The sequence below is a fragment of the Gouania willdenowi genome, chromosome 20 (assembly GCF_900634775.1).
Source record: "Gouania willdenowi chromosome 20, fGouWil2.1, whole genome shotgun sequence".
NCBI lineage: Eukaryota > Metazoa > Chordata > Actinopteri > Blenniiformes > Gobiesocidae > Gouania > Gouania willdenowi.
Window position 1 is genome coordinate 13178714 of NC_041063.1, and position 24758 is coordinate 13203471.

Here is a 24758-nt window from a genome sequence, read left to right on the forward strand (position 1 = left end):
AGTGGAAAGTGACTAAAATGGGGCAAAAGCAGTAAAGAGTGGCCAAAAATGGGCAAATAAAGAGGAACCAGGTGGTGTGTAATGGCAAAGGCTAGCTAAATGAGAAAAGAAGAACAAAAAGAAGCAAAATTTAGGGGGAAAAGGAAACAAGTGGTATTTATCTGGCAAAAGTTAGCTTATTTGGATGAAAAGTCACCAAATAAATAGGGACAAAAATTGGATAAAAGAGTCAAAAATAACTTGCAAAAATGGACGAAAAATAGGGAAAATGGATATTTATTGCAAAATTGAGGGCAACAATCGGACAAAGGAAGTTGCAAAATTGCCAAAGGAAAGAGGTAAAAAGGGGTTAAAGCTTTCCACTTTTAGGTTTTTCTGGAAAAGTAATAATTAAAATGAAGACATAAAGAGCCACATGTTGAGCATCACTGACTTAACGGCTTCTCCATGTGTCACTGATAATGTAGTGGGCTGGTCTGGACACAAAATGCCACGGCTAAATTTTGGTCCCAGTCCACCCCTGGTCAACAGCATTGTGTTTCTATTTCCCTTCCAGCTTTGTCTTTTTCTTCTTCCACCTTTGGGTTGAAGAAGTTTAATAAGTTGTATATTACATGATGCAGATGATTGGATCTAAACCAAAAAGGCAGAAATAAATCCCCACACTCTTCAAGGACAGACGCACTGAGCGGCAGAATTGTAAACACGCTCGACTGTTTTGTGCGATTTCCACATCATGTGACACGTCGTCGTACACTGCAATTACACACAAGCGTGAGCGCTCATCCGTAGCACACAGGTCATTACTGGAACCACAACGCCACGCTGAAGATCACGTCTCTTTGAAGTCTGCCTCTCAGCTCTTGTCCTCTCTCCTCCCCGCTTCTCTTCTTCCAGCAGTCAGAGCAGACAACTGAAATATTCATGAGGTTATTTGAATGACAAAGGAGGTGAAGTGAGGCAGATTTAAAAGGGACTTGGCTTTGTGACACTTGGCAGCATATTGTCACACTGTCCTTCTCTTGTTCGGCTGGTTCAAAAATGGGTGGAAAGTGTCGCAGCAGGTGTCAGAGTGGAGCGTGACTTGTCCTCTGAGAGTTTTAGCTGTCAGATTGCCCAAAATGTATTCTGCAGTTGTCACCTTTGTTAGTTTCACCGTTTAAATACATATTATGTCAGTAAAAAACGAGTGGTGGTTGATTCCAAGACAACCAAGTGTCTACTGCTTTGAGAAACAGTTTAACTGTGAATATAGTTTAGGGCAAGGGCAATGCTCCTAAATATATTCAGGAGGGACCTTCAGCTTTTAGTCTACCTCCCTGAAAACAAAGCTAAACTTACCCTCACTTGATTTTTGCCCTTGAAATTACACAAATAAAAAAAAAAAGTATCAAATGGATGCAAATGCATAAAGCGTTGGTTCTTGCAAGGTCAAAAACTCAAACAGTTTGTGCCCACTGATCCAGAGATCCAGCCTATCTGCTGTTCTTTAGGAATGACTCATACAGGATCAATGATAACAAAGAGATCCACTGAGGCATTGCTAAAGGGAGGCTCGAGCGCTGCAGAACCCCCTGCTGGAGCCCCATCATCATTCTCACCAAAGCCAGTCAGTCTCACCAAATGGTCATGTCCCAGAGTGGAGAGGGGGGCAGAAGGGGGTAACAGAGCTGTAGTGTTGTGATTAATAACCAACAGGGGGAGTTAGAATGCTACCGTAGGGCTTTGAGGGACTTGAAAGAAAGTCTTTGAGGCGGTGATGTTAATACTTATAAAAATCTGTTATGGTATAATCGTATACATAATAATAAAGCAAAATGACTATTTATATTTTCAGTTTTTCTTCATTTCATTAATTAATAATATTATATTAAATATATTTTTACTAGTGTCTTCTTTTACACTTCCTTATCTGGAAACAAGAGGGAGACAAAGAGCAAACCCTAAACTAGAGTCTTGCAAAGTCTATGGGGACGGCATCTTTTGTAACAGCAGGGGCCACAAAACTGTGACTGTCTGATCTGAGGGCCACATTGTCAACATTCCTGTTAGCATTTAGGATAATGACCATACTGAGCATTAGTACAGGAACAACAAAAGGTTTTATGTGTTTTTAGAGTCATTTTGTTGTTTTTGTTCTGCTTTTTTGTTGTCTTTTTGTGTACATTCCTGTAATTTCGTCTTTTTTTTAGTCATTTTGTGTTTATTTGCTGTTGATTTTTTTGGTAATTCTGTGCTTTTACGTTGGGGGGCACACTAAATTAAACTGAGGGCTGCAGTTGCCAATGTCTCAACTCTACTGTCACTCTGAAAGATACTCCTGCATTTTGTATCATGTTCTCAACCTGAAATGTATCAATAAAATCCCAAGATACACTGAGCATCTTTATCCAAGCACTATTGTTTACAGAACACTGAAACAAGCTGCAAAGAAGGACCAATAGTGGATCCTTTCAAGAAACAGAAATGATCAGTTATCTCAACACGACACTAACAGTGGCAAGATATTCAACACTAATGAAAATAGCTATCTTAGAAATTAACCCGACTTTAGGAAAGGCAGGTCTAGTTGATGATGAACGTCAAAGACGTAGTTACAGTAAGTCCACCCTACATAGACTTGCTTGTATAATACACACTAACAAGCAAGTCTATTCTATGGCTTGGCAAAATCCTGAAAGATCACCTTCTTCATTTTCTAACTTTGATATCATTGTTATCAAGTTAAATGGTGGTTATTCGTGGCTTTATAAAACTATCTTTGTCAGACCTTGCCTTCATTATTTGTTGACTGGAAATCCATTAAACACATTTTATGTTATATACATGATGAGTACAGCTACCCTTTCTTTTTGTATTAGTGTCATTGACCAATAATAATTAAGAAATACTTGTCTTGTCACAGTTGCTGTTACACATTTCTAGACAGAAGAGAAAGTTCTGTATGAGTGCTGAGGTATAAAGCCCAATTCCCAGTGGCAGCGTTTACATACCAGAAATCTCTAACCTGCCCTCGTCAACATTATTGTCACGAACGGATGGGGTGCACAAGGGGGAAAGCCGACTGTACCAAAGGCCTGAGCGGAGTCTAATTCCCTCCCACTGCAGGGCCCCTCTCCCTCGTTCTTCAGTTGAAGAACTGCAAACAAAAACCTTTGCTCAAGCTGCTTATTGAGCTCTGGGAACACTGCTCAATAGCCATCGAAAGGGACTGTACAAAAGCACACAGACCTGCACCCTCGCTCTGTGAAGATTAAAAAAAAATGGGAAAGTACATTTCAGCTCTTAGGTCTTGCAGCTAGGCATAATGAGGAGGAACCTGCAGGGTTAGAGAAAAAAAAAAGGCTCCTGGGGTTGTTGATAATGGAGCATCTGCTGATATTTGGTAATCAAAGGAATCTAGAGCAAAATTGTTATGAGGACAAAAAAAGGTTTGCACAAAAGGTTTTGTCACAAATCCACTAAAGCGCATAAACTGCAGATGAGGATTTGAGGTGTTGATCTTGGTTTTCAGGGGCTTGGATGACACAAAGCCTCCCTTTCTAGACGCAGCTAACTGTTCGGTTCTGGCCACTCGCATAAAGTGATGCATTGTGGGAGCAGATGGAAAGACGAGGCAGCAGTAATGAGCCAACTTTCCCCTTGAGCAACACACAAGCTCTCTGAGACGAGCCTGAAGCGTTACCTGCTCCGGGGCATTTCCTGTTTGCTGTAGCCATGACAACGGGATAATCTGCCTTGTGTTCAGGCCAAATAACCAATCAGGGGAAAGCAAGTGTGAGTTCAGGGCTTTGAAATCTGGTGCAGCAGCTGGTGAACTGTGAAGAGAGACTATTTTGTTCCTCCAACTGTAAAAGTTCCATAGAAAAGCTGAGTTTTAGTGAGAGCCAGGGCTTTGGTTAGCTAGCTGATTCTACCAGCAGCAGGAACACGGGAGGAAATTAAACATGACCATTCTCCCATCGGCATCATAGAAAAATCCCTAAGATGAAATATAAAAACTGCCAGTATACTCCGAATACATTTTTCCAAATAAACTTTCCTTACACTTCCTCTTTTTTCCTTCATCGTGTCCAAACTCGGTACTAGCCCCAATCTTTCAGCACAACTGTGCCTATTTAGAACGGGACAGAGAGTCGACAGAATGAGGCCAGAAACATGCAGGGCAGCGCTAAAGCAAATACAAATAAAAAGAGATGGAAATTAGATATGCACAGAAGCACAAAGTACTGTTATTGTATATAATGTTATTGCAGAGGATATTATGTTTAAATCTAGAAACTTGTCATGAATGTATAAAGTTTTATGCTTAGTAAATAAAGTAATATGTAAATTAGAACCAGATAAAGTCAGGGCCTTATGGAGTTAATGCAGCTTCTTTAATTCCTGTGGTGACAGGTAACACAGGTAAAATTGTGAAATTAAAGAAAAGCAAAAAGCTTTACAGAGATAAAAAATTTGACTCCTATAACATGTCATCCAAAAAGTCCACCAGTGTCTCCAGTAAAGTTTTTAAAATTAGCTCTTCTTAATGTTCGATCTCTTGTTAACAAGTCACTAATAATTAATGATATTATTTTGACACATCACTTGGACTTTTTATTTCTTAATGAAACGTGGTTGAATGATGGTATCAGTAATACTATTCTCAATGAAAGTGCACCACAAGACTTTATTTATTTAAATAAGTGCCGCACGTACAGGAAAGGTGGTGGAGTTGCTGCCTTTTTTAAATCAATATTTCAGTGCAAAGAAATAATATTTGGGGATTTTATCTCCTTTGAATATATGTCATTCTTACTGAAGGGTGATTCAAGAGTTCTGTTTTTAGTCGTTTATAGACCCCCAAAATATTTTGGAGAATTCATGGATGAGTTTGCTGAACTGCTGTCAGTTGTATGCACTGAATACAACTTTTTAATAATAACAGGTGACTTAAATATTCATGTAGACAATAACATGGACAATACTGCCAAAGAACTGTATGCTTTAATGGATACTTTTGTTCTTACACAACATGTGACTGGTCCGACACACACTCAAGGTCACACTTTGGATCTGGTTATCTCTAAAGGTGTTGATATCTCTGCTGTTGATGTAAGAGACTTAGCTCTATCTGATCATTTCTGTGTCTTTTTTGACCTAGAGACTGTAACATCTGTTCCCCCTAGTTATGTGTGTTTAAAGAAAAGGTACATAAATGAGAACACAAGTGCACAGTTTATGGAAGCCATAGCAATGACACCAACATTGAGTGCTGAGACAGTTGATGATCTTCTGGATGAGTATAATAGAAAAGTCTGTAATGTCATAGATGTGGTGGCTCCAATCAAAACTAAGAGAAAACCAAACACACAGAAAACACCTTGGAGGAGGACTGAGATAATGCAGAATTTGAAATCTGACTGTAGAAGAGCTGAGCGTAAATGGAGATCAACAAAACTCCAAATTCATCTAGAACTGTACAAAATAAGTCTGCGAAAATTCAATGATGGCTTGTTCAAAGCAAGGCAGCAATACTTTTCTGAAATTATTGCCAAAAATGTCAACAACTCTCGCACGTTGTTTTTTGTAATTGAAAAGCTCACAACCCCCCCAGATCAGATAGGCCCTGAATTACTGTGCAATGAATGCAATGAATTTGCTGTATATTTCAATGAAAAAATACAATCAATAAGGTCAAACATCAGAACAAACCAGCAAAATCACAAAAAGCTTGAACAGCTTCAACCACTGAGGGATGAGTCAACTACAATGTTAGAGTTTATTACAGTGAACCCAAAAACAATAGAGGAGACTGTTCAGCAGCTGAATCCATCAACGTGTTGCCTTGACACAATACCCTCAAACTTCTTTAAAACTGTTGTAAAGTCAATTGTCACTGATTTGTGTCAGATAATTAACTGCTCATTCCAATCAGGCACCGTACCAAAATCCCTGAAAGTAGCTGCTGTGAAACCTCTGTTAAAAAAGAGAACACTGGATGCCTCTATACTGGCTAACTATAGACCAATCAGCAACCTTCCATTCATGGCCAAGATCATTGAGAAGGTGGTCTTCAACCAACTGAGTCAATTCCTAACATTCAACAAAATATTTGATAAATTTCAGTCAGGTTTTCGTTCTCATCACAGCACTGAAACTGCTCTTATCAAAGTGATCAATGACATAAGGTTGAACACTGATTCAGGAAAAGTATCTGTTCTCATTCTGTTGGATCTAAGTGCTGCATTTGATACTGTAGATCATACAATTTTGTTGCACAGATTGCAAACATGGGTTGGACTAAATGGAAAAGTAATGCAATGGTTTAAGTCATACTTGGAGGAGCGAAGCTATTTTGTAAGCATTGGAAACTTTGAATCTGACAGATTACCAATGTCCTGTGGGGTTCCTCAGGGATCTGTTCTTGGACCTCTTCTGTTTAGCCTTTATATGCTTCCTTTAGGACAAATTTTACAGAACTGTAAGGTTGATTATCAGAGCTACGCAGATGACACACAACTATATGTATCACTGAACCCAGATGACTATGGTCCCATTGAGGTGTTGTGTGACTGTTTAGAAAAAGTAAACTGCTGGATGAGTGAAAACTTCCTTCAACTAAACCATGACAAGATGGAGGTGATTGTCTTTGGTAACAAGGAAAAGAGGACTGCTGTCAGCAATTATCTTGAGTCTCGTTCTTTAAAAGCTAAAGACCAAGTCAAAAACCTTGGTGTTCTGATTGACTCAGATCTGACATTCAGCAGTCAGATCAAATCTATCACAAAAACAGCCTTCTACCACCTAAAGAACATCTCCAGAGTGAAAGGTTTAATGGCTCAGAAAGATCAGGAGAAACTGGTCCATGCTTTTATATCCAGCAGACTGGACTATTGTAATGGTCTTCTAACAGGAATCCCCCAAAAGAGCATCAAACAGCTACAGCTGGTTCAGAAAGCTGCAGCTCGGATCTTAACCAGAACAAAGAGGTCAGAGCACATTACTCCAGTTTTAAAGTCTTTACACTGGCTCCCAGTCAGCCTCAGAATAGACTTTAAAGTTCTGCTGCTAGTGTATAAATCTGTGAATGGGTTTGGTCCATAATACATCAGTGAGATGTTAGTCAGGTATGAACCCAGCAGATCTCTCAGATCTATGGACACAGGTCAGATAGTGGAGCCCAGAGTTCACAGTAAACATGGCGATGCTGCTTTTAGTTGTTATGCTGCAAAGAAGTGGAACAAACTGCCAGCAGAGCTGAAGTCAGCATCCAATGTGAACATTTTTAAATCAAAGTTAAAGGCACTTTTTTTCTCTACTGCATATGATTGAGAGAGAGATTTTTTGTCATGTTGTTGATGTCATGATGATTTTACTGATGATTTTAATTGATTTTACTGATGATTTTAAATGTTCTTATTGATTTTAAACAATTGAATGTTGTATCATGTAAAGCACATTGAGTTGCCTTGAGTATGAAATGCGCTATACAAATAAATTTGCCTTGCCTTGCCTTGCCTTGCCTTATAAAATTAGGATCACTGCAACTTCTACTACTGCTGAGAAATTAATATAATAGGTTTTTTTGGTCTAAAAAGAAACCTTTTGATATTATTCACACCCAGATATACTGTAGGAGCACTCTAGATGGATTCATGTTGAGAATAGCTCGTTGACCAATAGGTATACCAGTCATGTGACCAAAAGTCACATGACTGGTATACTGGAGAATTTGTACGTTATGAATACATGAATAAATCAAAAGAAAATGCATTAAAAGTATGACAAACGCTTGAACATATCGGATTAAAGGGAACCAGAGTTGATGTTATGTATCTACTGGTGTCCCATGTTTCTTGTGATCAACTTCCGTGTGCGTGTGTTGATGGTTGCCGTTGGTCGCATTAGGTACTAAAACATTGAAAACATATTTTTACTGCCCTCACAAAAGCTAATAATTCAATATAAATATTTTTGTAAAAGTCTAATCGTAAAATTTCTGACATGATCTATTGTTTGCTTCCAACCAGCAACAGTCGATTGGAGGGTTATCAAAAGTATCAATATTCTCTCTCTTTGCACACACAGCAGCTGTTATAGTTGAAGTTTATTTTTGCGATATATCGTAATATTACGTTGCGCGATTCTCGGATCAATTCAAAATGCATCCATATCGGTTTTTAAAAAAAATATATTTTTTTTTACCTTTATTTAACCAGGAAAGTCTTTTCCACTGTAGGAGACGAAACTGCACAAAGAAGTGCACTGAAACCTGGGCATGTTGACCGGCTTGTGTTTTTTAAAAAGAATCTAAAAAGAAAATACTAACTTTCTACATTTATTTATTGTTCTAGGCCTATCCCTCAGTTAAGTTGCACTAAAGTCAAAGTCGGTTTAAAAGCCACAGGCAGATTGTTATTTTTTATTTTTAGTTGTTGGCACATGGCATGTTAAAGCCAATGTTTTGAGTGTAAAATATGCCAATAAATTATATTTCATACGTAATTTTCTCATGAAGGTGTACACATTTACAGATTAGTTGTTTGTTAAGTCATATATACAGTATATATAAAAAATTGCAATAATAGCCTTATACTTTAATATAGGGATTTATCGTATTGTATAGTGACCTATGTATCGGGATACGAATCGTATCGCCAGATGCCAGGTAATACACACCCCTAGTATCGAGTTGAAAATGTTAGTAATGAGACAACCCTAGTCGATTGTCAATCACCAGTTTAATGGGATACCACTTGGACCGTAACGCCACAAAACAAAACTGAAGTGAGCAGGCTCTTTATGAGCTGTAAAAACAAACACAGACTGCATGAAAACAGTAACCAGAAAACTGCTGATAGAAACCATGTGGGATACCAGCTGAAATAAATCCTAAACAGTCCTGTTCTCTCTGTGTGCGGCAGCCTGCTGCGGCAAATTTTCCAGGATTTTTGGTCCTGTGCGGTCTGACAGAATACGCTCTGTGCGCTTAATTGGTTTTGCTCACAAAAACACTTTCATCGGCAGATGAAGGTACAGGAAATGCCTTGTGCTTAAAGTGACCTTCTGTGTCTGGGTTTGTACTTGTGTATTACACACACTCACACTCACACTCACACTCACACTCACACTCACACTCACACTCACACTCACACTCACACTCACACTCACACTCACACTCACACACACACACACACACTCACACACACACTCACACACACACACACACACTTACATTATATGAGGAATATACAAAAATACAGTGTTTTCCAGATGTGTGGCAGTCAGCAGCCTTTGTGTTGTGGTGCATTTATAGTCTAGCTACACATCACATCAATGCGGCACCATGAAATACTTTCCTTCATCTTCCAATCTTCGAAAAAGCAATAGTTTTATTCCTTACCTACATCTGTAAAGACATTCCCTTACAACATTGAAGAATAAGAGCCTGCTGTGATGAGCAAGAGCAGCTGCTCTGTAACAAACGCACTGTAGGCTGCAAATGTTCACCCCTACTAAAGTCTATAACTAAGCATGGCGCAGTATCGAGCGCCAACATCTAATTGGGTCAAACCAGCCATTCGGTGAACTGCAGCACCATTAGGAACCAGACGCTTTGTTTCAGAGCTGAGTGCACAATCTCATTATCTGCATTATGGATGGGAGGGGAAGTAGGACTAAGATGGTAATATACTTACACGCAATCATATACACAGACCTTTAAAGGCTTCAGGTACAGTAACGGGGATTAGGAAAGCCATTTCCTCAGGCAGTCAAGAAAGAAGCTTTCCAAAAAAACACACCATAATACAATCTATAGAATTTAATATGTAGAAATGAAAACTGATGCAATAGTGGAAGCACATCTATTCCTGAACCTTAAGTGACCTTTTGTACCCGGACCACACCCTGTTCACCGCCCTTCCCGATGGAAGGCTGAGAGCCTTTAATACCACAACACACAGACTAAAACCAGCATTTCATGGTCAGAATTCTATTTTGCAGCCTTTTCTATTTCAATTCTTAAATCCCAAAAGAGACCACAAGAGAGACAAATCTGACTGAAATATATCACCTAGTTATCAGCTTTACACAGTTGCAACAATATTTATATAGGCTAAATTCACAGCTCATACTGCAAAAAGCTAGAGTAAAAGCTAGTGTTGCGTATGTATACAACAACGTACACAAACCTTGTGCAAAGCAAGTTAGGTTATCTGAAAGTTACATCAAAGTTTGGAAATTAAGGAAAAGTGTGCATAATGTTTTTTAGAAATTACAAACCTGTCTCTTCCGTACCTGTGTATCCTGTACAGGGATGTGCCCACAATGCTCACCAGTATGATACAGAGAGACCCAAATCACAAACTCAATACAATACAATGTAATAATACTGTTAAAAGCCTCTCGTAATAAAATTAGAAATGACCGCTCCCTGGCAAACAGGAAGTGATGCCCACTCTTTAGGAATCTTAGCTCTTTGGAAACCAGACACAATGTATTAAGCTCTTGCTCTTTGGTACTGCCATTAAAAAAATAAAAAATATATATATACACATCAATTGATGTTGATGTAATGGAAAATTTTTAATCAGTAGTATTACCATCCGTCATTGTACAAAGAGTGTGACTCATAAAAGAGCCAACCAGAAACCAAGTGAAATGTTAGGACTTATGTACCATGTACTATAGCCATGCTGAGAATTCTGAGGGGCTAAAATCAGCCATTAAACATCAAACTGAAACTTGATGATCACACAATAGTGCAGAATCACTATCTGCAAGCATCAGATCACAACAATCCAACTGGATTTCATATCACACATAGGCTAAAGAAAACAAGTAAGTGCTCACTTTGCTGTTTCAAATGTTTTTAAATACTAAACACATAGACATATAAGGCTGCTTGATTACAGAAAAGATGATAATCACTATGATTTTAGTCATAATTGAAATCACGATTATTCAAACGATTATTTGTCAACCAAAAAGTTATTTATATTTTGGACCAAAAAAAGCACAAAATATATTCTTTAAACTCAAATCAAGTCCTTCAAACAATAAAATCAAGTATGTTCACTTTTGCACAAAACAAAACACTTCTTGCATGCGATGCGTCTTTGCTCTAAGTCTTCATCATCAAACCCAAAGTGTTCCCATATAATGTAAGAGAATTTGACTTGCCACTTGTTTACCAAGCCTTTTTGCTACGTTTCTCCTGCCATATTTCAACACCACTAGCAACAACTTTGCACGTGTTGGCCTGCAGGCTATCATTGGCTTTGAGAGGGGCGGGGCGGAGGGGAGGAGCTTGCATGTGCATGGATTAAACAACTCAATGTTAGTATTTATATCATGTGTGCCAAGCTTTATTATTTGTAGATGTCCGAAATAGTGGGTTTGTTTTATTTAGCGAATTAAATGTGTAAAAAATGATAATAATTTTTTTAAATAATAATTTTTTCTCGATTGTTATTTTTGTAATCGTTGGGTGTAATAATCGAAATTGTATTTGAATTTCGATTAATTGAGCAGCCCTAATACACATAGTACCCATTTTGGTCTAATTGTTTTTGTCTTTATTCAGAACATTAACAAACGTATTTATAAATAGTGCTTTTTCACCACCAAACTGCCTCATTAATAAATAAAATGCAATTGGTCAAGGTTATTTGAGCAATTTTCACGAGTTTACTGGCATTACATTAGACTTGTATGTCCTTAACTCCATTATATACCTGCTTATCCGAGGTTTATATCAGAGCATCTGAACACAAGGCATCTTTGCATGGAGGAAAATTTAAACAAAAAAGAATTGAAGATTACATATGATCAAACAACACAAAACTTTGTATTACTTAATCCTAATTTTAACCATCTCTACCCCTGTGAATAAAGCATAGATTAAAAAAAATAGCAAAATATGGCAACCAAAAAAGAGAAGAAAAAGCATGTTTATCAGCTTAACAGTTAACGGTAATACTACACATATAATCCGCTCAAAATAAAAAAGTGTTGCCTCGACCTGCACTATGAGCCAAGGTGTGGTTTCACATGCCTCATTTATTTGTGGATCTTGGGATCACCGGCTACTGGAAGAAACCTGATGTGCATTTACGTATTTATTTAGTCGTATTGACTGTTAGTCTTATTTGTATTTTTTTTATTGCTGACAATTGAAGTTATGATGAACCTACACGAGTGCACCTCAGATCTTACTGTACGTGCAAAGACAGTCTCTCGTCTCCGCTCTTTCTCTCGCTTTCACTTATCTGTGATGATGCATTCAATGTCCACTCTGATTTTTCATACACCATAATCTCCCTGCCAATGATGCTACCAAATGGTACCTTACTTATGTACTTTGGGATACAGTGGTTCACACTCTGACTTTAGTTGCCGCACACCGGCCTCAATTAGAGATTGTGATATTTGGAAAATCTGAGTTGAGGGTTGACTGTATGTTGAAGGTGTGCCGATTCAGGAGAGACTGTAAAGTTCAGTGTAGACCTGCCCAAGCCTGTTTACCCTGCAGAGAGTTGGCCGAAACCCGGATAAACGAAGATCAGGCCATGTTAGACAGTGATCTGCTATGAGGGGAAAAAGCTTAAAGATGTTGGATTTGCTTTTTTGTTTTTGAAGAGGTTCGTTAATTGATAATTTTCAATAAGTTTAAGCTCCGCCTCCGACTGAATGAACATGTATCAAAATCTCCAACTAACCATCGCACCAAGTGTGCCTTGCTCTAAGTATGTGCAAAATTATGACAACTTTGAATCTTGATATATTTGTTTACCAATAGATTCTATGGAGAGCTGAATGTCTTTTTAATCAACTGTTGTATTTTAGCATCATCAGGACATGTTAGTAATTCAAAAACAATAAAAATAAATAATAACATTTTAAAATAATAAAATAAAATACAATAAAAAAAATGTATTGATGTGCTTTCGGCTCAATACTGCAGCATAGAAATATGTAACACAACAGTAACAGTTAACTCAATTAACAAAATATAGAATGTTTAACACATTTTTGGGAGGTTTAATAGCCAGTAGTGAAATATAATTAGGGAAAACCAATGAAATGAAAAGGAAATGTAGTGGATATCCGTACGGTTGCCATATCAATATACCGACATTCTAACCGTGCGCAGCGCCCCTATTTAGCCAGTTTAGGTCACGTGACAAAGACTAAACCTTACCCTAAAGCTAACCCTAAAAATTGTTATGATATTGGGTTATAACCTAACCCTAACCCTAACCCTAAGACGCTACGTACGTGTACTTCGGTAACCGTACCAATTGCACCAATGATTGTCCGTACGATAACCGTACAAATAGAGACTTTCAAAAGGAAATGGCAATGGGTAAACTCTGAAATGGAATTGGAGACATTTTGAAATGAAAGATCAAAGACTACTAAAATACTCAAAAACGTTTGCTTTGAATGTTAACTTTGACAAAAAGTATGATGAATAACATTTTTCACTAATTCATTACTCAAAGAAAACTGCCAATATTCTTTACAGGCAGCTTTTTTGTTTCCCTCTTTTAAAAAAACAGACATTCTTCACAAATACCCCCAGTTAAGGAAGTGTCCATTCATTTTTACAAATAACACTCAAAACAAAACAAGCAGTAATTTCATTGGGTGACCTAGTGTTCAGGAATTAGAGCCATATGACAGTTTGTGTATTTGACACGCTGAAGAAATGCCGATCATTGTTGATGAAGTTCCTCTGTTAAAGAAGGGAGTGAACAAAGTGAAAGAATGACCACGTCTGAGCTGTGTGAGTCTTCATTTAAAAAGTCAGGCCGAGCCTTCGGCAGCAGGCTATAAAAGGAGCTGATTCTCTGATCCCTGATCAGACCTCAGAGCCCATGAAGACACCTTGCATACTAATAGGACTGCTCTGCTTTCCTCAGACTGAGGAGGATATGTGTGCCAGCAGCTAGGTCAGGGAAGACTGCAGTGTGAAACTGAGCTATTTTGGTCTGATTTTCTGCTTTGAAGGCAAACAAGGACAAAACACATCCAATGCAACCCTTTCTACTGCACATAGTGTCGCTAAATGTCTCTTGCTATTCAGATTTTCATTAAAAAAAAAAAAACACAGGCAAGAGCAAAGTAGCAGTCATGGTATTAGCAGAGCTTACAATGCAAACTTTAATGCACAACGTAAATAACAGAGGACAGAGGAGAAGATGCAGAAACTATTGCAACACTGAATGGTAAAGCTGTACATGGAAAATGTCTGAATGTCTGAATATAACGGGAACATTTTGTGAAACCGCTTCTTAAAAACCAAATCTATGGAAAAAGCAACAAATAAAAGGCAGCAGTTTTCAAAATGGCACGACTTAAGAAGTACTTTGCACTGACAAATGAAAGCCCCATACATTTGTGTTCATGTATAATGAAAAGCATCTGAAAGCACAGATAAGTGAAAGACTAAGTCACAAAGTCCTAACAGAATCGAGTAAAAAATCAAATAAATCGAGTAAAAAATACAAGAAAAATAGCATATCAGAAAGAAAAAGAGCAGAAATAACTCTATTAACCCTATTACAATAATCAGACACATGCTTTCAACTTTACAAGCTCTATTTACAGTATAATTTTTATTGATGCTATCTAACAAATCTAAAATGATTTTGATGTTGAAGTAATTTTTAAAAATGTAGCATTTAGAAGCAGCTAAGCTAACAGATAATATGTCATTTCTATACTTCTTGGAATGAGCAGTAGTGCCTCCCCGTCCTTCCGTCACTATCCGCAAACATTTGATTTATTTTAAACTAATCAATTTAGCTTACTGTCATGTACTAACACTGAAGAAAAATGCTAAACTGGAAATGTATTAATGCTAATTCACAACAAATGAAGCATTAGCCACATTTTTAGACAGGTGGATGTTTAAAAAAAAGTAACTTATTTTAACCTTTAGTCATTTAACAACCTCGTCACGTCATCTGTACCTGCTTATCCTGTAAAGGGTTTTTACATAAAGCACTATTGGAGACACTTATTCGTTTACATTGGTATGTTGACACTTATTTACAGAAATGTTGCACTAAAATAGTGTCACTGTTCATAGGACACTTTTTCAATGTATTGTCTTTCAGAGATATAAAATAAAAATTGTATTTTTTCACTTAATCTTTTTTTCTTGTTATGTCATAGATTATCGTAGATTGATTTCTGACCAATATATCGGTAATCGCAGTATCGTCATATCGTGAGCTTTGTATCGCATATCGTATCGTGAGGTACCCAAAGGTTCCCACCCCTACCCTGGATAGGATGTTAGCGTAACGTTTAGCTTTACCATTGAATATAGCAGTTATTTGCCATTGTGTCATAGTTGACCAATGACAAAAGAGGACAATCCATCCATTTGTTATACCTGCCTGATCCTCAAAAAGTCTATAGAGAAATAAGTGAGTGATGATGTCTTAAAAACTTGGTCCTCATAAATCTTTCAAATATGGTATTTTTGTACCATTAAGACTTCAAATAAGTTTTATTTTAAGCATCAAAAATTATATCGCGGAACATCAGTGTCCTCAGTTGTCAGTTTCCTTTCAATGCACAGTCTGCATTCTGTGAATAGAATAAAAGTATTAACATTGTTAATATATTTGAATATACCTGAAGTAATAGTGCTTTACATGAGGAAATATTTTGTCAGTTCTGATCATGAGTAAATGAATACGTTACATATGTAGAGCAATAGGCACGCACCTCAGTTTTCTTCACTACCAACGTACAGTACACAATGAAAGTAACCTAAACTGAAAAAACGTATTCCAGGGATTAAAGCACTGGTCATGAAATGAAAGCCTGTTGGTAGGGGACACACAGCTATTGTCAAAGTAAGACATTTTAATTAGTTTGGAAATTCCCTAGTCAGTCGACTCATTTTGCGACTTTAAAAAGACCATTGATAGGGTTCTCAAAAAAGTATTCATATGTTTCCTTTACTGTTATCTAATATGTGTTGCTATAGAGTTAATCAAAATAAAACTAGATTATATTTTTTTTACATCTGAGTATAAATGATAGAAAGAAGGTATACCTCTTTATCTAATACATGAACCCTTAGTTCATATTTTTTAGTAAATATTAACAAACCTACAGAATACATTTTAACAGATTTAAAGACGTGTCCATCCTAATCCTAACAGATATATCGTGACACAAACTGGCAGCAGCATATTTTTAGTCATTTCCTTGGTTGGCTATAAACTCTGTGGCTGCTAACAACCAACAATTTGTCTACTTTGAAGTTAAAGCAACAGCCAATTAAAATAGTTTAGCACACAAACTGCAAGGATTCACAAAACCAGGGTTTACACACCCTAGGATCCAAACTAAAACACAACTTCTTTTACCACAATCTGCTGGCACTATAGTGGGGACAACATCCCTAAGGTCGGATACATGCCTAATGGCCCTTAAAAAAAGACTAAAGTGAATATTTCATGAATGATTCTCACACACACACACACACACACACACACACACACACACACACACACACACACACTCACACACAGTCACACACAGTCACACACACAGTCACACACACAGTCACACACACAGTCACACACACAGTCACACACACAGTCACACAGGGGTGATGTCTGGAGAAGAGGGTTTTCGGGTAGCCTGTAGGGCTTGCTGTGAACGGGGTACGATTGTCTTCCACAAACGCCATAAAGGAAGCATAGAATGTTAAGTTAGGCTTAATTGAGGGTAGGAGTGAATGCACGGCTGTATCTAAATGTCTGTCCCTATGTGATAAACCAGTGTTTTTCAAATGGGGTACACAAAGGCACTACAGGGGGGTTCTTCAGAGTGGAAAATTAACAAATAAAGTGTCAGTCTAGGTCCCACCCCAGGCGTAAGATGACCGGAAATGATAAAAACTATAGAAATAAATCTATTCAGGAGCCACTTAAAAAATTTAAAACAGATTTTTGAAATGTTTTGATTATTATTGTAATTAAAACAATACACAATCTTAAACAACTGTATTTCTATACTTTCACTTTGTGAAATATAAATCTAGTTCAACTAAAATATATTAAAAAAATAATAACAATTGAGCTCAAACATGATCAGAGACTATAAAAAAAAGTCGAACAAAGGGTGTACTTGAATGCAGAAATATGATAAAGGGGATACTTGAGCCAAAATAGTTTGAGAACCACTATGTTAAACAATGTGATGGAGTAATCTGGAACAGAACTTGCAACATGAAACAAAGCATGGATCAGGGGTCACCAGCACAGTGCCCGCAGGCACCAGGTAGCCCTCATGGACCATGTGAGGGGCCCTCAGGAGCTCTAGTCACTGATGAGCTCCATCTAAAATCTGATTAACTTTTCAGTATTCAAACTCACAAATATAAATACATATGACAGATGTAGTAAGTACTTAGTAAATTTAAATACTGCTGCACGTAATAACATTTTAGTATTAAATTAACCATCTTTAAATGTTTATTTTCACTGAAACATTGTGAAAAATGTTTTTAAATGCTGCAGATTTGGTGTATGGGTTGTGGTATGTTATCTATACTAATTGTTACATGATATAAATAAAATATATATTTTTTAAAACGCAAGGTGGATTTTACAAATTCTACATGTTTTACGATTAGTTAAATGGTGTTTGTTTGTAACTACTAAAATAATAACAAGGGGATTTTTAATAAAATGTGGGAAATGAAACAATTGAATAAATTAGGAGAAATAAAGTGTTGCATGTTGAAACGTAAACATTTCCGACTGTTTTAAGTGCCTGCAAGCCTTTCGTGTTGTTGTACCCTCTAATTAAAGTGAAACCGTGAAAATGTAGTATTTAAGAAGCTCTTGTCTAACTGGTGGCCCTTTGGACTATACAGTATCCATGAAGTAGCTCACAGTTTCAGAAAGGTTGGTGACCCCTGGCATGGATAGATGAGCAATAATGCCAAAGCTAATGTACAGCTACAAGAGCAGACATAGGCAACTGGCGGCCTGGGGGCCACATGTGGCCCTTGGTCTAATCCCCTAAAATTCTTATTCAAGAAGTTGGATGGAAAATAAAGCCCAACATAACACACAAAATAACTCCCAAAACACACAAATCGACAGCAAATTGCACAAAGTAAACAAAAACACAAGACAGACACAACAACACAAAAAACAACAACACATTACGGAATAGCTCCAAAGACGCAAGCTGTCAATTAAATGACAGGAAAATACAGAAAATGACCCCAAAATGGCCACAAATCAACAACATAAATGCAATAAATTACAGAACAAGAACATAAAAAAATAACAAAAACACATAATGACTAAAAACGAACGAAACAACATTATCACAGACAAAGGCATTAAAGCTCCGATCAATCGTTATTCTAATACTCACATAAATGTTGATAACACGGCCCTCGGATCAGATAAAATCACATTGAAAGTGTCTAGAGATACGTTCAACGTAGCCATAGCCCCCGGGACTATAGATTAGACCGATGACGTTGCCGGACCTTTTCTACATAAGCGTGAAGTGCCTGTACTTTCACAGTGTCAGGATGGCCAAGTGGTCAGGGCTAAAATAAAAGGGGTAGCCAAAAATAAATATGAGCTAAAATACAACTGACGGAACTTTAATTCACGTGGCGCACCTATCACGTGACCTAAACTGGCCAATGAGGGGCGCTGCGTATGCATAGAGTGGCATTCTATGGATGTGTTTAACGCAAGGGTCTGCAACCTTTACACTCAAAGGAGCCATTTTGCCTCATCTCGCCTGGATTAAAGTCCTTCCGGAGCCAAAAAAAAATACCTCTTTCAATAAATACAATACAATGTATAAGATTATCTACAGTTAACAATGTATCGAATAATGAATTTGAAGGGCTACAAAAAATGACTTGAATTTGATAACACACAATCATATGTGACGTCACATGCTAATTGCCAATTTCTTGCAACATATCAAGCATACATACTAAGCCGGCATGTTGGCAAATAAATAATTCTTTCCCCACAAAAATAAAACCTCTATTTTCTTCCAGAATAGTCTTTTTATTAGTTATCTTTCCAGGGATTGAAAACTTAAGGTTAGCCACAGATGGATGAAAAACCGATGGTCTGTAGAGGTTGCAGGAGTTGAAATAGGAAGGTGGCAGAGTTATTGCACATTGTGATAAATTGTTATGTTAATTGTGTTAATTATCATAATTTCATTTGAAGTTAATGTCATTCATCATCAATACCCTCTGTAAGATATAACAATTCATTATTTTATTTTATTTCTTTAAAGCTACAGGGAGCCATTGCAAAAGAGTCAAAGAGCCACATGAGGCTCCAGAGCCGCAGGTTGCAAACCCCTGGTTTAACATATCCATAGCCACAGCCAATCACATTTTTGTGGCCCCCGCTGTGTGATAGCCCTGCCCATCCCTGTACTGGAGCCTAATTAGGTATAAATTCTGATGTGGAAAAGTGTAGTCTGGGGTTTTCATGCTTTTTTTTTTTAAAGGTTAAGGTTAGAACTTCCAATTGTCTTCCAGCTGACTGGAATTAGTAACTAACAGCAGCTTTAGTTTCAAATGTGATTTTCCTTTGCATCAGCAGAAGCTGATCTGCTTCAGATTTATACCTCACAAATCCCTCTCCTCCTGCTCCTCCTGCTGAGTGCTTCCCAGCAGATTTACACAGAAACCAAACTTTTCCCGCTACCTCTGAGGCAGACCTGCAAACTTGTGCTCTAACATCCCTGCTGTGCACTGAGAGTCACATTACTGTGTGCGGGGGAGGCATCTGAAAAGGAGGAGGAGGAGGAGGGATAAATTAAAGGCGTACAGAAGGAGAAGGAGAAGAAGAAGATAGAGGGTGGATGGATGGATGGATGGATGGATGGATGAATGGATGGATCTGTGCAGGATCTTCACCACCCCTTTATCCTCCATCTGCCTCACTCCTCAAGTGTCTGCTTCCCACACCAGTCAAGGTTAACCAGGCTGTCTGCGTCGGCTGCACACAGAGGGGGGGTTGTGTGTGTGTGTGTGTGTGTGGGGGGGGGGGGGGGGGGCAACTATACACTATGATGATGATGCAGACAGGCTCCTTTCTGAAGCCCACAGTCCCCTGAAATATCCTCAACCACATCCCACTCCACGCTCTATATCCCTCCATCTAATGTGCATCAAGCCTCAACACTGAGATAAGCCCAAACAATCCACTGCAAGGTGGAAATGGCCCCAGGCGAGGGTTTGAAATGACATTTTACACCCGGACTATAATAATTTAAAGCCACAAGGAGGGAAACTCCCGAGCAGCTCAGACTAAAGTGTAGAGAACAGTTTCATTTTGGATGCAGACTGAGAGACACAGTAGTAAAATAAGCTAGTAATGTAAGGTAGAAGAGGCGTCCATACCTTTCTCTCCATCACTATGCGTCTTTTTAGGGCTCAGCAACAGCTACTGCGTCTGTCTGTGTAGCAGTCCGCTTCGGTACGGTACGCTACGGTGCGGTACGGTACGGTACGGGGGTGCCGTTCGCTCCTCAACTTCCTCACGGTGTTCAACACAGCAGCGTCTCTTCCTATCACTTCCCCATTACTGGACAGCTAAGGCGACTTATTAGCGCTGGCCTGTGGGACGCCGAGCCGGGGATGGAGCCAGAGCCGGGATTGGTGAAGCCTTGTTCGGAAGGGAGCGGGAGCGCAGGCGCGGTCTCTGCTGGAGAGTCGCTATAATGACAAATTACCAACGGCAGGGAGTGTCCACAAATTGTTGTCCTCAACCGCGCTATTTTCTTTATTCTCTTGTGAAAATGAACTGCTCGTTTTCACATTTAAATAGAACGCAGTGAAATATTGATGTCGGTTTCTTCCGACTGTAACTAATGTAAACAAACAGCAAAGAGGCACAGCCTGTTTTTTCCAAGACAGAAACAGTGGCAGATCCCTAACTAAAAACAGAACAGGTACCACTTTTTCCCGAGGAGCCCTAGGCGATGGATTTGGTCCACTTACAGCTCCTCAGCTTACATTTCTATTATTTATTCATTGAAGTTTCATTAAAGATGTATTTTTTTATTTTTTGTCTTTAATAATTTTCCATTTTAAAAGTTTAATATTAAATAGTGTTTTAATCAGGTCGTCAAATTTAGAAAAAAAAAAAAAAAAAAAACTAAAAACATTTTTGCATCAAACATGTTGATTTCGTTCTAGACTTTAAAAATGATAAAATTGACACAAATTATTATATACATAACTAATAGAGGACTGCTGTGAGGGACTACCTTGAGTCTCGATCTCTAAAATTTAAAGACCAAGTCCAAAAACAAAACATTGGTGTTCTGATTGACTTTGATCTGACATTGGAGTTAAATCAAAAACAAAAACAGCCTTTTACCACTTTAAGGACAGGTCCAGAGTCAAAGGTTTCATGATTCAGAAAGCTTTTATCTCCAATAGACTGGACCATGTACAGTAATTGTCTGCTAACAGGAGTCTTAACCAGAACAAAGAGGTCAGAGCACATTAGTCCAGTCTTAAAGTCTTTACACTGGCTTCCAGTCAGCCTCAGAATAGACTACGTTGGGCTGCTGGTGTATAAATCTGTGAATGGGTTTGGTCCAGAATCCATCAGTGAGATGTTAGTCAGATATAAACCCAGATCTATGAACACAGGTCAGATAGTGGAGCCCAGAGTTCACAGCAATCATGATGACGCTGCTTTTAGTTGTTATGCTGCAAAGAAGTGGAAAAAATAAATTGCGTGCGGAGCTGAAGTCAGCATCACATGTGAATATTTTTAATATTTTTATCTAATTTAAAAGCTTTCCTTTTCTTTACGGGTTATAAATGACAGGGATATTACAAAAAAAATATTCTTTATTTCAAACTCTAATGTTTTCATGGCTGATATTTGCATTGCTTCCTAAATGTTGCCCTTTTAATCACGTAAAGCAAATTGAATTGCCTTGTGTATGGAATGTGCTATACAAATGCATTTGCCTTGCCTCACTCATTATACTTATTTCAAGCCTGTATTCATTCAAAGATAGTTTTATTTTGAAAGTCTGCCATCCACCTTTATGTTTTGATATTGCATTACGTGTAGTTATTAGAGGAGCAAAAGTTTTATTTCAAAGTTGACTGAAACTAAATAAAAATAAATCAGGTTTCTGAGTCTGCCTGTGAAAGTGCAAACACACAATAATAAAGTACTGAAGTTATATGCAAAGAAATGTATAAATGATGCAAAACAGTACAAATGTGAAAATCCTTCATGCAAGGAGTCGAACAGGTTGAGGAGTACGAGCAGGAAAAAGAGATTAACTGGGGTAAATACACTGATAGTTAAGTAATATAGATCGATTATATTAATGAGTCATTGATCTCACTGATTACTGTCATTGAAGTACTGCCCATTAGTGAGCTGAGCTCATACTCTATGTCCAATGGACTTTTTTCTAGATCGACCACAACAATGCAAGGAGTGGCACTATTTAACTGGTTGATAAGTAGTAGGAGGGAAAATTAAATCCCTGGAGTTAACCTCCCAGACGAGATTTGCCACAACCCAAGGATAATGACCTTAAGAGAACAGTGAAACAATGTGTAATAACAAAGTGTATTGTTTTCATATGATGACTGCAAAGGGTTGAAGCTGATAGTTGCTTTAACTTTAGTGTTTGACGCCCAAGTCATTCTTATCACTTAACAGCATCTGAGTTTGGTGTCGGCAGGCCAGAAAAGTAGTTTAACTATTTACTTTTGATATTGTCACTTCCATCTATAGTCTGATATTTTTTTCATTCATTCTTGACACAAATTGCTCTGATGAACAAAGTGGGACACTTTTCCAATCTATTTTTCCCCTCCATTTATTCTCAGTGCCTTCTTCAATGTGGTTTTCTGCTCAAGGAGTGAGCCATTTGTTGGAAAGCTTGAGGTGGGTGAGCAACTTGAAGCTACTGATGGACTCAGGCACAGACTCTAGCTTGTTACTGTGGAGATCCATCCAGCTACTTGGGTGACTTGAAATCTCTGATGTTATGTGTCTGGATGGTATCCAAGAAAGTCAAGATGATCCGGACTGAGGGAGTTGACCTACCAGATGGGATCATTGGAGATATCCAGGACAGCTACAAGTATGCATATAAGTCAACCACAACCAAGAACCTACAGTAAGACCAGTCCTGAGAAATCAGATGAACGGTCAAAAAGTTCGTCGTTAACATGTACACACTGCCAGACATGGGATAATAAACTGGTCAAGGTGATTAAAGCCACAAATATCAAGAAAAGAAAGATATCCAACATGCATGGAGGGTACCACCTCAAGTCCAGCACCTTGAGGCTAGAAACTAAGGGGAAAGTGGTATATTGATCCACACAAAGCTTTGATTTTTCTTTTTACTAGTAATGTATTTTAACTAGCAGATCAGCATTTTCAGGGGAACAAAGTACCCCCTCTGTAGCAGCAGGTCCTTTAATCACTTGAGTTGAGTCAGAATAAAGTGAAAAGTTTTAGTATTTTTCTTAAGCCTCTTGTGATGGCCGGGCCACACAGAGGTAACAGCTCCTAAATCATTTGATGATTGACATTGACATTATTCTCTGTCCCTTTAAGAACAGAGGTGGTGAGGGGCTGGCCTGGAGAGAGCTGGAGGCGGCCTTAAGTGGACCAGACCATTGTAGAGGGTGACTGAGGTTAAGGGGGCTGTGTTTGTCCCTTAGTTTTGGTTGTTTATCCCCTGTATTTCTCCTTATTTATATTTGGTATGATCCAAACTATATTTAAGTTGACTCCTGTCTCATTTGAGGCAGTTGGTTTTGTGTTAGTGCTTGTTGCACATGCTACCTCTTTGATTGGCCTGTGTTTGTCTGTGGCCAATAAAGCACCTTTTTTGGAATGTAATGCTGTTGTCTCCTTGCCTCACTGCTTGGACCCTAACAATTGGTGGCAGTGGTGGAATCAGCCAGTGAGGACAAGGTTTTTTCTCTCTTCGTTGATAATTTTTTGGATCATACCTTCAAAATTTTTTTTTTTTGGGAAATGCCTTTGAGAGGAAGAGGACGACCCCGGAAAGAACCACATGGAGTAGTAGAAAGAAAAGACTCTGAAGGAGAAATGGAGGAAAATAGAGATTCTGGAGAGGTAAAGGACACTGAAGAAGGGGAGGAGCCAACACTCTCAGACCTAATGGCCATTCTTCAGACACACATGGGGCAGCAGAATGTTCGAGAGGTCAAACAACAGCAACAATTTGCAGCTCTGGAACACAAGTTTCAACTCTTGCAGTTAGAAGTGAGTAGTAAAAACACCGATCCACTATCAAGTAGAGAGCCAGGATCTGAATCTTGTCAAGCTGACTTTTCTGATGCACAGGCCAAAGCAGAGCACATGGCTTCCTCACAAACTCTGACTGGTCAGTCCCACACTTATCATGAACCTAGAATGGAAAAACTAACAGATAATGATGATATGGAACACTTTTTGATCACATTTGAACGTATCGCCCTTGCATGCAGATGGCCTAAATCTGATTGGGTATTCCATCTAATTCCATTATTAACAGGGAAAGCAAGAGGGGCATATGTGCACATGGACTTTGAAAATTCACTTGACTATGTACAAGTAAAATCTGCAATTTTGTCAAAATATAATATTAGTTCAGAGACCTACAGGCAGAGATTTCGCTCTCTTGAGATCCATGCAGGTGAGAGCCCAAAGGAACTGTATGCACGGCTGAAA

The 24758-nt window shown here is 38.3% G+C and overlaps 1 protein-coding gene across 1 annotated transcript in view; it reads right to left on the bottom strand.

Moving 5' to 3' along the window:
- smarcd3b (SWI/SNF related BAF chromatin remodeling complex subunit D3b) overlaps positions 1 to 20728 on the bottom strand; it is a 52285-nt gene extending 31557 nt beyond the window's left edge. Inside the window, exon 1 of the mRNA XM_028434925.1 lies at positions 20426 to 20728. Coding sequence (XP_028290726.1) covers positions 20426 to 20437 — 12 coding nt within the window. The 5' untranslated portion in view covers positions 20438 to 20728. The remainder of the gene's footprint in view (positions 1 to 20425) is intronic.
- Between the last annotated feature and the right edge of the window lie 4030 nt (positions 20729 to 24758).